General features: G+C 44.9%; 1 protein-coding gene across 1 annotated transcript in view; it reads left to right on the top strand.

Annotated features, from left to right (window-relative positions):
• Positions 1-435: 435 nt before the first annotated feature.
• LOC311523899 (cathepsin E-A-like) overlaps positions 436-17,287 on the top strand; it is a gene marked incomplete at both ends in the record, with an annotated part of 33,135 nt that continues 16,283 nt past the window's right edge. The window contains 5 exons of the mRNA XM_084634430.1: positions 436-637; positions 5,427-5,502; positions 5,668-5,839; positions 9,573-9,690; positions 11,330-11,448. Coding sequence (XP_084490556.1) covers positions 436-637; positions 5,427-5,502; positions 5,668-5,839; positions 9,573-9,690; positions 11,330-11,448 — 687 coding nt within the window. The remainder of the gene's footprint in view (positions 638-5,426; positions 5,503-5,667; positions 5,840-9,572; positions 9,691-11,329; positions 11,449-17,287) is intronic.

The following is a 17,287-nucleotide window of genomic DNA, read 5'->3' as shown; positions in this document are numbered from 1 at the left end:
GGGGTGGCTAAGATTTCAAATGCCCCATGGCAAACACCAGCCTCGTTGGCCTCCATCTCTAAGAAGGCGGAACGCAAGTTCTTTATACCCACTAAGGGGCATGAGTACTTGTATACCCACCTGGCTTCCAACTCCCTGGTGGTCAAGTCGGTCAACTACAGGGAACGGCAGGGTCAGCCAGCCCCAACCCCAAAGAACAAAGACTCTCAGAGACTGGACTCTTTCAGAAGGAAAATGTATTCATCTTCGAGCTTCCAGTTACGAGTCACAAACCATCAGGCTCCCCTGGGCCGGTACAAATTCAATCTGTGGGGCTCCCTGCCCAAGTTTGAGGACTCCCTCCAGGACCACAATAGGAAGGAGTTCAAGGCGCTAGTGGAGGAAGGGGCAGCGGCCGCTAGGGCATCCCTGCAGGCAGCCTCGGATGCCGAGGACATGGCCGCACAATCCATGGCCTCTGCGGTGTCCATGAGACGGGTGTCATGGCTCCTGCTCTCTGGACTGTCCAGCGAGGCGCAGTCTTCCATGCAGGATCTCCCATTTGACAGGAAAGCTCTATCTGTGGCGGAAACAGATACAAGGCTGCATGGCATGAAAGACTCCCTCACGACCCTACAGACTCTATGTCCCAGCTCCGGCAAAACCTAAGTTCAAGCTGCAGCAGACTCCCGCCCAGCTGCCCTCCTGAAGTATGAGGCTGCCCATAAGAAGCAGTGGGACTATAAGAGACGCCCTTAGAGGCAGTCTTGGCCTTCCCCCCAGCCTGGGTCCTCCAAGGGCAAGCAGGCAGGGAAAAGGCGCTTTTGACGGGATGCTTGGGTGCACGCCACCAGTCCTCATCAGGGATCCACCCCCAGTAAAGCTTCCCTTCTCCAACCGGTTGTGTGCTTTCCTCCCGGAATGGTCACGGCTAAGCTCGGACCGATGGGTCCTCAACACCATCTCCCGGGGTTACACCATCCAGTTTACTTCCTCCCCACCAAACCACCCCCAGCTCAAGCAGGAGGTAGGGCTGCTCCTAGGACTAGGAGTGATAGAGGCAGTGCCCGAGGAGTTCATGGGCCAGGGGTATTACTCCTATTATTTCCTCCTCCTGAGGGCCAAAGAGGGGTTCAGGCCCATCCTGGATGTGCGAGGTCTGAACCAGTACATGATGAAACTCAAGTTCAGTATGGTTTCCCTGGCCTCCATCATCCCCTCCCTGGATCCCAGGGACTGGTATGCTGCCCTCCATCTACAGGATGCATGCTTCCACATCCACATATCTGAGGGGCACAGGCGCTTCCTCCATTTCGTGGTGGGACAGAATCATTACCAATTCACAGTCCTCCCATTTGGTCTGTCCATTGCCCCCAGGGTGTTTACAAAATGCATGTCGGTGGTAGCAGCCTACCTCAGACCAGGGGGGTTCCAGATATTTCCCTATCTGGACGATTGGCTTGTCAAGGGCACCTCCTGGTCGCAGGTGAGGGATCACGTGGTGCTCCTTCTGTCCACGTGCACCGCCTTGGGCCTGTTGGTAAACAACACCAAGTCTACGTTAATCCCGCTCCAATGCACAGAGTTTATCAGGGCGCTCCTGGATGCAGCGTCGACCAGGGCCTTTCTCCCGCCAGACAGATTCGGGACCCTGAAAGGTCTCATCGACTTGGTCACAAGGTTCCTGGTGACAACAACCAGGGTTTGCCTGCAGCTCTTGGGTCACATGTCGGCATGCATGTACGTGGTCCGTCACGCCAGACCCAGGATGAGGCCTCTCCAGCTCTGGTTGGTCTCAAAGTTCTCTCAGGCCATGGACAGGATGGACAAGGTCCTCTCCATGCCAGACTCTGTGATCACCTCCCTACGGTGGTGGTCCGCCCCAAACAACATGCTCTAAGGAGTCCCATTCAGGGACAGGGCCCTGTCGTTGGAGCTGGTGTCCGATGTGTTGGATCTTGGTTGGGGGGCCCATGTGGGGAACTTTCAGACCCAAGGCCTGTGGTTAGCTCAAGACCTGACCCTACATATAAACGTCAAGGAGCTCAGTGCAGTGCAGCTGGCATGTATGGCCTTCCGCTCTCACCTGGAGGGCAAGGTAGTCAGGGTCCTCATGGATAACATGGCCTCGATGTTCTATATCAACAGACAAGATGGGGCCCCATCCTCTGCCCTCTGCCATGAAGCCCTCAGGCTCTGGGACTTCTGTATAGCCCACGACATCCACCTGAAGGCCGAGAGGGCGGATCACTTAAGCAGGGACTTTTCCTCGCAACATGAGTGGTCCCTCCACCGGACGTGGCCCACCGGCTCTTCTGAAGGTGGGGAACTCCCCAGGTGGACCTATTCGCAACTCAGCAGAACCGGCGATGCCCCCAGTTCTGCTCCTGGGGGACCTGGGGAGGGGCGCTATCTCCGATGCCTTTATCTGTCCTGATCCGGCTGGCTTCTCAACGCCTTTCCCCCATTCCCTCTAATCAGCAGGGTCCTGGAGAAGATAAAGACGGATGAGGCCTGGGTCCTCCTGATTGCCCCGGCGTGGCCCAGGCAGCATTGGTACAGGACCCTCACGGGCTTGGCAGTAGCTCTGCCGTGGCCATTGCTGCTCTGCCCGGACCTGCTCTCTCCGGACCAGGATCACCTCCTCCATCCTAACCTAGCGGCTCTTCACCTTACGGCGTGCCTGTTCAGTGATTAGGTGGAGAGGAAAGGATGTGTTCAGAACAGGTTCAGTACATCCTCCTCAAAAGTAGATGGCCCTCCACTCGCCGCGCTTATTTGGCGAAGTGGTCCTGTTTTCTAGGTGGGCGGCCGACCAGGGTGTCTCCCCTGTGGCCGCCCCTATCCAGCTTATCCTTGATTACCTCCTCCACCTGAGGGTCCAGGGCCTGGCACCCTCGTCAGTCAAGGTGCACCTGGCAGCCATATCAGCCTTCTATCCGCTGGTGCAAGGGCACACGGTATTTTCCTATGCTGTGACTGGCCAGTTCCTTAAGGGTTTGGACCGTCTTTTTCCATATTCTAGAGCCCTGGTCCCACAGTGGGACCTAAACCTGGTGTTGACTCATTTCATGGGGCCCCCGTTTGAACCACTGGCCACGTGGTTCTGGTCTCACCTCTCATGGAAGGTTGCAATCACATCAGCTAGGTGAGTCTTGGAGCTCAGGCCCCTGACCTCCGAGCCGCCGTACACGGTCTTTTATAAGGACAAGGTCCAGCTTTACCCACACCCCGCGTTCCTCCCGAAGGTGGTGTCTGCCTACCACATGGGTCAGGACATTTTTCTACTGGTCCTCTGCCCCAAACCTCATGGGTCCAGTGAGGAGCACCACTTCCACGTGCTCGATGTGTGGTGGGCTTTGGTTTTCTATCTCGAGCGGACCAGGCTGTTCAGAAAGTCCTTGCAACTGTTCATCACCTCGGCTGAGCATGCGAGGTGCCAGCCGATTTCCACTCAGTGGCTTTCCAATTGGATCACTTTGTGCATTTGCTCCTGTTATGAGCTGGCGGGTGTCCCCCTGCCACCCACTGTGAGGGCACACTCGACTCGGGTGCAGGCCTCGTCAGCTGCCTTCGTGGCCACGTCCCCATCCAGGACATTTGTAGGGTCACGTGGTCTTCGGTTCACACGTTCAGCTCACATTATGCGATCGTCTCCCAGGCCAGGGATGATGCCAGGTTCGGCAGGGCGGTACTCCGTCCTTGGAACTTATGAACTCCTACCCACCTCCAACAGATATAGCTTGGAATCACCTACTGTGGAATACACATGAGCAATCACTCAAAGAAGAAAATACAGTTACCTTTTCCGTAACTGGTGTTCTTCAAGATGTGTTGCTCATGTCTACTGCACATCCTTCCCTCCTTCCCTTCTGTCAGAGTTGTCTGTCAAAAAGGAACTGAGGGTGGGGGGAGTGCGCAGCTCCCCTTATACCGTGCCAGGCAGGCGCCACTCCAAGGGTTGTGGGGGGCGCTCCCCCCCCCACGGGTACTGCTAGGGGAAAAATTTCCAGCACCAGGGCATGTGGCAAGCATGCACACCTATTGTGGAATAGACATGAACAACACATCTCGAAGAACACCAGTTACGGAAAAGGTAACTGTCTTTTCTTTTTGATTTAATTTCTTATGTCTGTCCAAAGGTGAATTATTTATTGAGTGTAAATGCACCTTCATGCTGATATCAACCTGTTCTTTAGCTCGTTTTGAATGCTAGGAAAGTGTGGAAAAATGCATTTCCCCCACTTTCTAACCACATTCTTTTGAACAAGATATAGCAAAAATGGCTCATATTTGGAAGTGCATCTTAGTGCAGTTCACCCTAAAGAGTATGCACTTTCCTACATTCTTTGTGAAGGAAAGATTCAAAATAAAACAAGTCATAAGCAATTGAAACATCACTTCTGAGCATGCTCAGTAGGCATCTGCTAGGATCTTTATCAGTCTAATGAAGCAGAGTCCCCTTATTACAAGATTTTACATTTTCGTTGTTTGGTCTGTCCGTAGGCCTTGGGCATGGATGGGGGCTTCTATCTTCAGGATAGTCAGAAGAAAAAATTACAGATGTCTTGTTGAAACCACAGCAAAATTTCCATTAAAACCTGCCTTGACAATGTGTGAGAGGGAAAAAATCCTAGGCTATTTTGTGCATTACTTTGCATGCCACCATCTTGTTTGACGGATGACTTTTTTTGGATGACAGTCCATTTATTTATTTGAAATACAGCTTTCACATAAACAGCACACGTAGCTTAGTTTTAGCAAGGGCATTTATCTTCAGTTTTTGGGGGTGTGTGTGTGACTTGTGACACATAGGTGTTAGATCCTCTTGAAGCAAGTGCCACATAAAAAACTCAGCTGTTGGATATTAAATCCTGCCTAACTATCTTAGTCACTTTCGAAATACCTGGTTTCAGAGTAGCAGCCGTGTTACTCTGTATTCGCAAAAAGCAAAGGAGGACTTGTGGCACCTTAGAGACTAACAAATTTATTTGAGCGTAAGCTTTCGTGAGCTACAGCTCACGAAAGCTTACGCTCAAATAAATTTGTTAGTCTCTAAGGTGCCACAAGTCCTCCTTTTTTTTAGAAATACCTGTCATCTATGCTTCTTTGTACAGCAAGATAGCCAGAAAATTCCTTAGGTTGCTTTGTGTTTTGCTTTCTCTCTCTTGCTCTCCCATAACGGGCTGAATTTTGTCTATATATATATATATATATATATAAAAAATGTTAACATGTATCTTTTCATATAGACCATGCCCTTGCTCAATGCGCTTTAATATCCTCAGGGGATGTCAATATTTACACAAACCAATGGTTTGTCCTCAAACACATTAATGAGGGTTCTGCCAAACTACTGACGACCTGGAATTGATTGACCTGGCTAACAGCCCTTTGTTGTCCAATGAAGTATAAAAGACGGTACTAATTGTATGAATGTCATATAGATTCCCACCCACCTGAAACCATGAGGGTGCTATTAGTGGCTCTAGTGTATATTCCATTCATCTTAGCTATAGAAAGGTAAGAAAGCATTTCAAATATCACAGAATGGTCCTTATAGTGCATTTTGTTCTCCACTGATTTCCTGGAATGATCTTTGTGTGTTTAAAAAAAAAAACATTGGCATTTGAGTGATACAGAAAGGAAGTCCAGTTAAAATGGTTTGTATTTATTTTGTTTGCTTAGGATCCCTTTAGTTCGATTTAAATCCACCAAGAGGCAACTCCGGGAAAAGGGAGAACTGGAGGAATTTTTGAAAAATCATCAGCCTGACATTTTTGCTCGGAGATATCTGCATTGCTTCCCTTCAGATATTTTTCTACCAGCTGCTTCAGAAAGGCTATATGACTACATGAATGTGAGTATGTTCTTGTGTAATAGACTGTAAAGGGTTATTTATGGTACTGAAGGGAGGTTTTGTTCAGCACACTAGTTCTATTCTCTTGTAAAAAGTTTTGCAAGTTGAGATTAATTGTGTATCTGTTTAAACTAGATTCTTTGCATCCTTATAAATGAGCTTGCCAGTGTGCAAAAAACTGATCAAGTAACATAAGTAAAATTAGGATAGACATGGGACCTACTTAGAATTTCCCTCTAGTTTAGAAACTATGGCCCTGCAATGAGTCACACGAACCTCTGTTGACTTCACTGGGGCTCACATCTATGTGGGAGGCCCAGCAACATCCATCAGAAATCTGACATGTTACACAATAAACCAAAATGTCATCTTGTTTGAACACGTTAGGTCACAAATAAATTCTTGTAAAAATCTGTGTTAATAAAGACGTGGGTAATATGAATGGAGTTTTTGCTATTATTATTTATTGTCCCCAAAGTGCAAGAGGCACTTCGGAGATAAAAATGTCAGGCCTGCCTTAACCCTGAAGAATTTCCCATCTAAACAGATCTCAGATTTGGGGGACTACGTTGGATGGGATATTATATCACACAAGTTTCAGAGTAACAGCCGTGTTAGTCTGTATTCGCAAAAAAAAGAGGAGTACTTGTGGCACCTTAGAGACTAACCAATTTACACAAGTGATTTGAGCTTGTGAACACCATGTTTCTTGGTTTAGAGTTTTGTTTGGTTTTCTAATTGATTGGTTATTTTGTTAACATTTATCAAAAGGACAGGGCTAGGTTATACAGGCTTTTTGGAGGAGATAGTGTTTGTATGCAAGAAGGTAGAAGCATGGCAGATTGGGTCAATGAGAGGGGGTTCCAAGATGGGTTGGGGGGTACAAGGAAAAAGGCCCCAGAGGTGAGCATGGAAGAAGAGCATGAAGGGTTAAAAACAACTTCCTTTAGAACTAAAGCTGGCCAGAATTTTCCAAATGTAGAATTTCTGAAAACATTTTTATTGACTGTTCGAATTTTTACAGAAAACATCCTGAAAATTTTTGTTGAGAAGGTTTTGTTGTTTTTTTTAAACTAGCAGTTGAGCTGGTCAATAAAACCAATAACGAGTCAAAAAATGTCTGTGAAACCTTTTACTGCTGTTTTGACCAGCTCTGCTTAGAACACTTGCACTCTAGCCAGAGGGAAGTGTGGGTAGTGACCAGAGTAGTCCTGAGGTGAGCCCTGCCCTGGGGGGAGATAGCAAGAGGTGTGTCCCTGAGCAGGGCCCTGTCCTGGCCTGAGGGGAGGTAGAAGTGGGGGTAGCCTTGAGGAAAGCCCTGCCTGGGCCTAAGGGGGATGAGCAGAACTGAGGCCACCCTGTCAATTGCTAAATCTTTTTGTCTCATCTTACAGTTTAAAAAATGGAAATGATCAATTATTTAGTTTTTCTCCAAGTGGCAAATGCAGGAGTTGACCATTCCAAACTCCCCCCACTACTGGCACTTTGACTATGAGCGCAGCTGAGCAGATTCTGTCTATAATCCAGCTAACCCAGAGGTGGTGCTAACCCTTTGGGAGTTTTAGGCAGGAATATTTTTGCCCTCCCCCCAACACATAATAAGTGAACAGGGAGCCCAGAGGTGGTGCTAACTCATTGGGAGTCTTCGGTAGGAATATTTTTGCCCCCCCAACACATAATAAGTGAACAGGGGGCCCAGAGGTGGTGCTAACCCATTGGGAGTCTTCGGTAGGAATATTTTTGCCCCCCCCAACACATAATAAGCGAACAGGGCGCCCCGTTGAGCTGCTGGGGCCCTAAGCAATTGCTTAGTCTGCTTATGACTAGCGCCGGCTCTGAACAGGCCACTGCCCTACAATGAATTTCATATAGTGGGTGGGATCCCATGCACTCTTCCACCCACCAATAAAATTAAAACCCCCTAAACAATAGCATTTCTGGTTTTGCTTCCTGGGTCTTAACTGATGAGCATTTTTTGAAGATACGAATACTAGAAATACATTTGCTAGTAGAATGATTTATATCCTTACTATTTCACTTGTAAGTGGAGGGACTACTTAATTTAAACAAAGCTTCCCTGCTTATGAATTATGATCCCTTTGCCCTCCAGCTTTGCATAATGATATATCTGTATCTAGTAGCAAGGGACCACAAGGAGGCCTGGGATGGGCACACTTTTCGTTTTGTAGCATATAATAAATAAATAGTACTATGACCCAGTTAGGATAAAGTAAGATCCCACTTCCACCTGTTCTGATGAGGGGAATTGGAACAGGTGATCCTCAGGGTGAAGTTAAAAGAACAGAAGCCTAGGGTACAATTTAGATAAAATTTACCACAACGCACCCTAACTTTAGTTTACTATAGAAAAAATTCTTAAATCTTAATCTGCTCACTGAGTGATGTAGTTGGAAGGGCCTGCTTAGCTCTGATTGAGTGCTTGTCATTGTATCTAGAGAAAGTTATGGATCATGCCCCAAAGGGATTTTCAGTTTTAAACATACAGGCAATAACATGCTTCCCACAAATAACACACTAGTTAATTAATCTCAAAATGTTGCAGGTTTTTCCATTTAACCATATTATTTATTATTATTAATGCGCTAGGTTCTGTACAGAAATGGATACAAAGATAAGGTCCCTGCTCTCAAGAGCTTACAATCTAATTTTACAGATGATGCACTAAGGCGATAAACAATAGTGGCGGAGGACAAGGGTTACAGTAATAAATAAAATCAAGCTGCGACTTAGTGGAGGCATGTGCTTATCCAGGTGCTCTTTTACACATAACTCATGCTGCTGTTTTTACTGACTTATCTAATGTAGAAGGTAAGTTCCTGGGGCAGAGACCACGTTCCAATCAGTGCTGAGCACATTAATAGCAACTAATACATTCATCATAAACATTCAAATATTTGCATCTATACAGAATATTTTGGCACCGGAGAGGCTTTTCTATCTACATCGGATGCCAGAAATGCCCCTATTCCTAAAAATAGGTCTCCTAATGCTGCAGTGCTATTCCATAGGCAGATATGGGCACTAAGCACTTGGAGCCTGAAAGCTGATAAGCTCCTTCAGAGTTCACATGTTCACAGATTATCTCCATCTGCCTTTTATAGAAAAGAGCCTTCTGTATTTTCTATATTCCTCTGATAGGTTTTGTGTGGTGCATCAGGTGGAGTCTTAAGCGGAGACTGAATTTGATCATCTTGTTTTAACTGACTAATTACTACTGACTAGAATACATTCAAACAAAAATATACAGCTGTGTGCCCCAGTGAGGTGATAGTTGCATTGCCAGTTGGGTTAATATTCAGAGCTTTCTAAAATCAGTAGGGCTAGATCTTGCATTTCTTACTAGGATGAAGCTCCCAGACCTTCCTGTTGCCTTCAACAGGAGTTTTGCTGGAATTTACTGTAGGATTTTGCCTATCATTTGTAAGAGTTTGGGGATTGATTTTGCTTCCATTTTAGCCAATGGAAAAACTCCAGGATTGACTTCTTGCACTTGAAGTGCTGAAAAGCTATGCCACATCCTGAAATCTGCCGTACGTGGCCACTCATGGGACTGGAAAGAATTGGTTGCCTGGTAGAGGTAGCATTTAATTAAAAGTCAAATAATTAGATTGGAAACACTGAGGATTTTTACATTGTACCTTTGTCTGTCTTTTCTTCAAGGATAGTTTGCACTGATATACTGCTAAACTGACTGAGTATATTTTTCCCCCAGGCCCAGTACTATGGGGTGGTAAGTGTTGGCACCCCACCTCAGAAATTCACAGTGGTGTTTGACACAGGATCATCCAATTTTTGGGTCCCTTCAGCTTATTGCATCAGCGAAGCCTGCAGTAAGAGACGTTATGTTCCTTTGTGCTTCTAATGGTTTAATTCACCTTTTAAAGTAGCTCCCCTGCAATGAATGCACTTTGTTGGAAAATGTCTTTAACAGAAAACCAAACACATTTCTTGAGTGTTCAGCAGAGTCTCACATACCTTCAGTTCACACCCCTATTTTACAACAATTCCACTGACTTGCAGTTTTATTCATGTTGAGCAACAGTGGAGGGAGTCGATAATCTCCTGTTATATTCAGATTAATTCCAGTTCCATATGCTCTGGAATTTGTCATTGCTAGTTAGACACAACAGGGGTGAGAGAAAGTGCGAGGTGAAAGGATTAGTCCATGCTGGTGAGGTGGGTAAGAAAGAGGAGTCACTAGAAAGAATGTCTGTGTTGCTTATCTCAGAGTTAGCTGCTGAGCTACACTAATATGTCTGCTCCACCTCACACAACTTATGGTGTGGTGGATAAGCCTCAGAAACAGCATTCAAACTTCATGCTGCCAGAGACATCTGAGACAAGAGAAGACAGAGAGAAAATCTCAGAGTGAAGTACTGGAATCTAAAGGCTATAGATGTGTCCATTAGGGAGAAATGAACAGGTTAATATTTCAGTGGAATCTGTATTTAGGAGCACAAGCAGCTGGATAATATTCATAACCTCAGATATGGATCTCAGTCCGACTGGAGAATCCAGCTGCTGCCCTCCCCATCCCTCAATAGGTCTGGGTGGTCTCTGAGTTGGTGCAATCTTCTAAGAGAAGATTTTTGCTCTTGCAACAACTCTTTCCCCTTCCTGACATCTTCAGATGGCAACCAGCTCATGCGTTCATCCTGCTACTAAACGGGGTGGGGGAGGAGGTACTGCATGCACGGTCTTATTTACATCAATATTGAGACACAGTGCTCTCAGGAACCTTGGCCATGATGTCCAAACCCTGAGTGTCTTTTCCTGGGGTGGGCATCTTCTCTCTGTTATGCAGCAGTGGAAGTGGAAAGGCTCCTCCACTGCAGCGGCTGCTGCTACACTGATCTTTTGACTCTGGGGTTGCAAGATGTCTCAGAGTTCACTGGGCTGAAGGAAAATGTGAAAGGATTTGTGGAAGGAGTGGGCAGACTTTGCTGTGCATCCCCTAGAGAAACAGGATGGGTAGAGCAGAAGAGAGAGAAGTAAGATTCTGCCCTCTAAATATGTCAGGAAGATGGCAGGGAAGGATAGGTTTGAAGGCCCTCATTGGCACTGTCATTGCATTACTATTTTAAATTCCATTCTTCCTGTGCCTCACTGTAGCCGTGATATGCACCTTCTCTTGCTGCAACAGTTGCTAATTGACAATTAAATACTATGAAAAATCAGAGGCAAAAGAAACATCAGAAAGTTAAAAAAAACCTGTGGAAATAGCTGGATAAAAAAAAAATTTTTTTGATACAAAACGGAAATCAATCAATTGCTGAGATATTTTCAGAATAGGGAGAAAAGTGCAGGGTTTATGGGATGCAGAGACTCTTGCCTGCTTCCCTTCATCTGTTATTTTGCTTCTCCAAACAATGTGTTTTATTTGCCTATCAGCTAGTCCTGTGTCTCAGAAATCTGGTACATTCCTGATAACCTTATCTTCAGTGCTAAGGGTGAAGTTTATTTTCACAGGGATGCATCAAAAATTCAAATCATTTCTATCAAACTCCTATCAGCATGGAGGGCAGGCCTTTGCCCTACAGTATGGTACTGGGCAGCTTCTAGGCATTGCTGGCAAAGACACATTACGGGTGAGTGGAACCCTAACACCATCGTAATCATCGCTCTCTGTATTGGTTGTTTATGGCTTTCCAGGTGGTTAAGATGTTAGTATTGACCTACAAAGACCTGAGTAGATTGGGGCCTGCCTTACCTGGGGGGAGAGACAGTGACTCATGTCATATTGCCACAGATGCTATAAGTATAGAGGCTTGAGCTGAAGCCCCTCGGGGACGGAGTGTGGAGAGGGAAGTAGAGAGCCCTCAGCACAGTGTTCTCTGTGAGAAGCCCTGGTCTTCAAAAGTTCCTTCCTTTGTGGTCCAAAACAGCACAAATCTGCTGACCGTGAGCAAGGCCTAACTGTATGCCCAGCGTTTTGAGGATAAAGTTGGTATTGCTTGGGTTTGATTTTATCTTTGGCTTTGGGGTGAGGAGCAAGCTAGTTCAAGCTGACTGACTGTATTGTCAGTTTACAGCAAATGTGCCGAGAGCCTAGAAAAGGCACCTTTTCATGTATTATTGATGCCTCAAAACTTCGTTAACGCCGAGCTGTTTGATGATGGTGCCCCGTAGCCTTCCCGAACGTTGTGTTCAGCAAAACACCAACCCGTGAAACCCAGGAAATACAAAGTTAAGGTACAGGCCACTCCTGCAATGCAACCTTAACTCTGCCCCCGGGAGCTAGCAATAGCCATTGGGAATGGTTCACAAAAGGGATGCCATAATAAGTAGCCAGCAGGAAATTCTAAGAGGCTGTAACATTATTTGTGTTGTGTTCCACAGATCTGAATTCCAGCATTTATCTGCATTCATGTCAGCTGCGTTCACTGTGTTAGTGTAGTTGTACTGAATGTTGGAGGGCTTACACTGGAGCAAGTTGGTACGATTGTTACTGTGGGCACGGCTACACGAGAGAGTTTACAGCTGTGCTGCTGCAAACTATCTAATGTAGCCACTCTAAGCCAAAGGAGAAAGGTCTCCCCTCAGCTTATCTACTCTAGTCCCTGTGAGCAGCGGCAGCTATGTTGGCTGGAAAACTTCTGTCCACACCAGCACTTATGTTGGTGTAATTTATGTCACTTGGGGGGGGGGGGTAATTGATTCACCCCCCTGAGTGACACGCTATGTCAACATAAGCTGTAGAGTAGACATAGTCTGTTGTATGACGAGAGGTGCATGAATATATCAGAGGATCACAAGTGCCTCATTTAAGTGCTGACTTCCGTAGATTGTGTCAGTGTCGATGCATGGGGTGATCTTGTTATCTGGGTTGTCAGAAGCATGGTGGCTCCCAGGGCTGGTGAGGGGTTAGTGAAGGCAATGCCTCAGAAGGAATTCTCAGGCTAGGATGAAGGGGAGGTAACAGTTAGTTAGTTTGGGATGGTTTGTGCGGAATTGGCTCAGTGTTTGAGTGTAGGCCAGGTGTAAGTAGCTCCTGTTTGCTACATCAGACCTAACCTGAGTTTTGTCTTAGCTAAGACTTTGTCCTACAGTGCTCTTGTGCTCTGATCCCAGAATATTCTATAGCATCTGTAGAACACTAGTATGTGGTGTTGGCATGTTGAGACATTGCTCAAAAAGGGCAGAGTTAGGTTGCATTGCCAGGGAGGGGAATGTGTACTTTAACTCTGTAGTTCTTGGTTTTCAGCAGTTTGGGTGCAGCTGAACTCAGAGTTCTGAAAGGGCAGGTGACTCGGCCAGAGAACCTTAACTCTGTGTTAACAAAGCTTTTGGGCACTTAATTTCCTTGCATTTTTTAAAATAATTTTTCAGTATCCTCATGCATCGCAGCTCAGCTTTCCCCCTCCACTCCTGCTGGATCCCTGGCAATGATTACCCTGGCCACAGAATGCACAGGCTGCATGTGAGTCCCTTCACTGTCCCAGTATCATCTTCTCATCTCCTTGCATGTCCAACTCAGCCCTCCTCCCCACAAAGAAGTGAGTGTTGGAATGGAACCTGCTGGTGGGGGAGCTGGGGAGAAGATGCAGGAACAATGCAGGGACTAGCATGGAGTCAGTGAGGATGTTTTTTGAAAGGGAGGCAGACACGGGAGGTGGAAATGGACGTGGGGAGTTTTGGAGGACAGATGTGAAGCCCCCCCAGCATCCTCCAATACATAGTTCTGACCCCTCCTTTCCACTCCACTCTTCCCTGCATTGCTCCAACCCCCTCCCCACCACAGCTCACTGCTCTTAACCACCATGTTCCCCTACCACTGCTCCGACAGCTCCAGCATTCCCTCCATCACAGCCATTGTTCTGACCACCCAAATACCCACAATGCTCAGAGTCCACCCCCTTGCACACCAGATCCACCATCCTCCTTCCCACTCCATGCCCCTGGTAAGCTTGGAAGGGTCATGGGGAAGTCGGGAGTGGTGGGATTGTGAGGAGGGCATGTATTAGTTGGAGGAAGGAAGGGGCAGGAGAGTGCAGATGTAAAGTCTCTACTCCAGATGTGGGCATAGTATATGGGCCCCTTCGTTTTCAGTTTAAACCGATTTTTACCAAAAAATTCTCAGGTTTACAAAAAGTATTCATTTTTTTCCGATTTTCACCCTACTTTTGTATCATTCAAATATATATATATATATAACTTTGTATTAGGAAAATACAATACATTGCATGAGATATATGTATTACGATAATACATTAGACTGTGTGTATATGCAAAGCTGTCTGCTGAAGTAAGGCTATGTATCAGTCTAGAAGATACGACCAATAAACGAACAGGCACATACACAAGCTCTGAAGTGTGTGCGCATCTGAACATACTGATGAATCTTATACCCACCACGTACACATTTAAATCTGCTAGCAGATTACGGTTTAAAGATTTGACACACTAAAATGGGAAGAAAATGAAAATCTTCATCAGAATACATTTCAGAACGCAAGGAAGTATTGGAAAGTTAAAAAAAAAACAGGAAAAAAGGAAGAAGTTGAGAGTGTGCACTGCAAATGGCGTAGCCTATTAAACATAAATATTTATAGGCTAATAGTTCTAAGTGTACAATAGTAAATTATTTATTCAAATGAAAAGTTTTATTTGGGATAAGGCTGTCGATTAATCACAGTTAACTCATGCGATTAACTAAAAAAAATGAATTGCAGTTAAAAAATTAATCTCGATTAACCGCACTTTTAATCACACTGTTAAACAATAGAACACCCATTGAAATTTATTAAATATTTGTGGATGTTCTTCTACATTTTCAAATATATTAATTTCAATTACAACACAGAATACAAAGTATACAGTGCTCACTTTGTCTTATTATTTTTATTACAAAAATTTGCACTGTAAAAATGATAAAGAAATAGTGCTTTTCAGTTCACCTCATACAAGTACTGTTGTGCAATCTCTTTATCGTGAAAATGCAAATTACAAATATAGATTATTTTTGTTACATAACTGAAATCAAAATCAGAACAATGTAAAACTTTAGTGCCTATAAGTCTACTGAGTTCTACTTCTTGTTCAGCCAATCGCTAAGACAAACAAGTTTGTTTACATTTATAGGACATAATACTGCCTGCTTCTTATTTACAATGTCACCTGAAAGTGAGAACAGGTGTTCACATGGCACTTTTGTAGTTGCCGTTGCAAGGTATTTACCTGTCAGATATGCCAAACATCCGTATACCCCTTCATGCTTCGGCCACCATTTCAGAGGACATGCTTCCATGCTGATGATGCTCGTTTAAAAATTTTGTTAATTAAATTAGTGACTCAACTCCTTGAGGGAGAATTGTATGTCTCACCTGCATTCTGCCATATATTTCATGTTATAGCAGTCTTGGATGATGACCCAGCACATGTTAGTTTTAAGAACACTTCCACTTCAGATCTGACAAAACGCAAAGAAGGTACCAATGTGAGATTTCTAAAGATAGTTACAGCACTTGACCCAAGGTTTAAGAATCTGAAGTACCTTCCAAAATCTGAAAGGGATGAGGTATGGAACATGCTAGTGGAGTTCCTCAGGGATCGGTTTTGGGACCAATCTTGTTTAATCTGTTTATTACTGACCTTGGCACAAAAAGAGGGAATGTGCTAATAAAGTTTGCAGATGACACAAAGCTGGGAGGTATTGCCAGTACAGAGAAGGACCGGGATATCATACAGGAAGATCTGGATGACCTTGTAAACTGGAGTAATAGTAATAGGATGAAATTTAATAGAGAAAAGTGCAAGGTCATGCATTTAGGGATTAATAACAAGAATTTCTGTTATAAGCTTGGGACGCATCACTTGGAAGTAAAAGAGGAGGAGAAGGACCTCAGAGTATTGGTTGATCACAGGATGACTATGAGCCACCAATGTGATATGGCTGTGAAAAAAGCTAATGCGGTCTCGGGATGCATCAGGCGAGGTATTTCCAGTAGAGATAAGATGGTGTTAGTACCATTATACAAGGCACTAATGAGACCTCATCTGGAATATTATGTGCAGTTCTGGTCTCCCATATTTAAAAAGGATGAATTCAAACTGGAACAGGTACAGAGAAGGGCTACTAGAATGATCCGAGGAATGGAAACCATGTCTTATGAAAGGAGACTCAAAGAGCTTGGCTTGTTTAGCCTAACCAAAAGAAGGCTGAGGGGAGATATGATTGCTCTCTATAAATATATCAGAGGGATAAATATCAGGGAGGGAGAGGAATTATTTAAGCTTAGTACCAATGTGGACACAAGAACAAATGGATATAAACTGGCCATCAGGAAGTTTAGACTTAAAATTAGATGAAAGTTTCTAACCATCGGTTGAGTGAACTTCTGGAATAGCCTTCCAAGGGAAGCAGTGGGGGCAAAAGACATATCTGGCTTCAAGACTAAGCTTGATAAGTTTATGGAGGGGATGGTATGATGGGATAGCCTAATTTTGGCAATTAATTGATCTTTGACTATTAGTGGTAAATAGGCCCAATGGCCTGTGATGGGATGTCAGATGGGGTGGGATCTGAGTTACTACAGAGAATTCTTTCCTGGGTGTCTGGCTGGTCAGTCTTGCCCACATGCTCAGGGTTTAGCTGATCGCCATATTTGGGGTCAGGAAGGAATTTTCCTCCAGGGCAGATTGGCAGAGGCCCTGGAGGGTTTTTGCATTCCTCTGCAGCGTGGGGCACGGGTCACTTGCTGGAGGATTCTCTGCATCTTGAAGTCTTTAATCCACGATTTGAGGACTTCAATAGCTCAGACATAGGTTAGGGGTTTGTTATAGGAGTGGGTGGATGAGATTCTGTGGCCTGCGTTGTGCAGGAGGTCAGACTAGATGGTCACTTCTGACCTTAAAGTCTTAAAGTCTATGCTTTCAGAAGTCTTAAAAGAGCAACACTCCAATGTGGAAACTATAGAACCCAAATCACCAAAAAAGAAAATCAACCTTCTGCTGGTGGTATCTGACTCGGATGATGAAAATGGACATACATTGGTCTGCACTGCTTTGGATTATTATTGAGCAGAACCCACCATCAGCATGGATGCATATCCTCTGGAAAGGTGGTTGAAGAATGAAGAGACATATGAATCTTGAGCGCATCTGGCATGTAAATGTCTTGCGACGCCGGCTACAACATTGCCATGGGAACGCCTGTGCTCACTTTCAAATGACATTGTAAACAAGAAGTGGGGCAGCATTAACTCCTGTAAATTGTAACCAAACTTGTTTGTCTGAGCGATTGGCTGAACAAGAAGTAAGACTAAGTGGACTTGTAGGCTCTTAAGTTTTACATTGTTTTGTTTTTGAATGCAGTTATTTTTTGTACATATTTCTACCTGTGTAAGTTGAACTTTCATGATAAAGAGACTGCACTATAGTAGTTGTATTAGGTGAACTGAAAAATATTATTTCTTGTTTTTTACAGTG

This window comes from Lepidochelys olivacea (assembly GCF_965140295.1).
Source record: "Lepidochelys olivacea isolate rLepOli2 genome assembly, chromosome: 1".
NCBI classification, from domain to species: Eukaryota; Metazoa; Chordata; order Testudines; family Cheloniidae; genus Lepidochelys; species Lepidochelys olivacea.
This window is presented reverse-complemented; position numbering and strand designations above follow the sequence as displayed.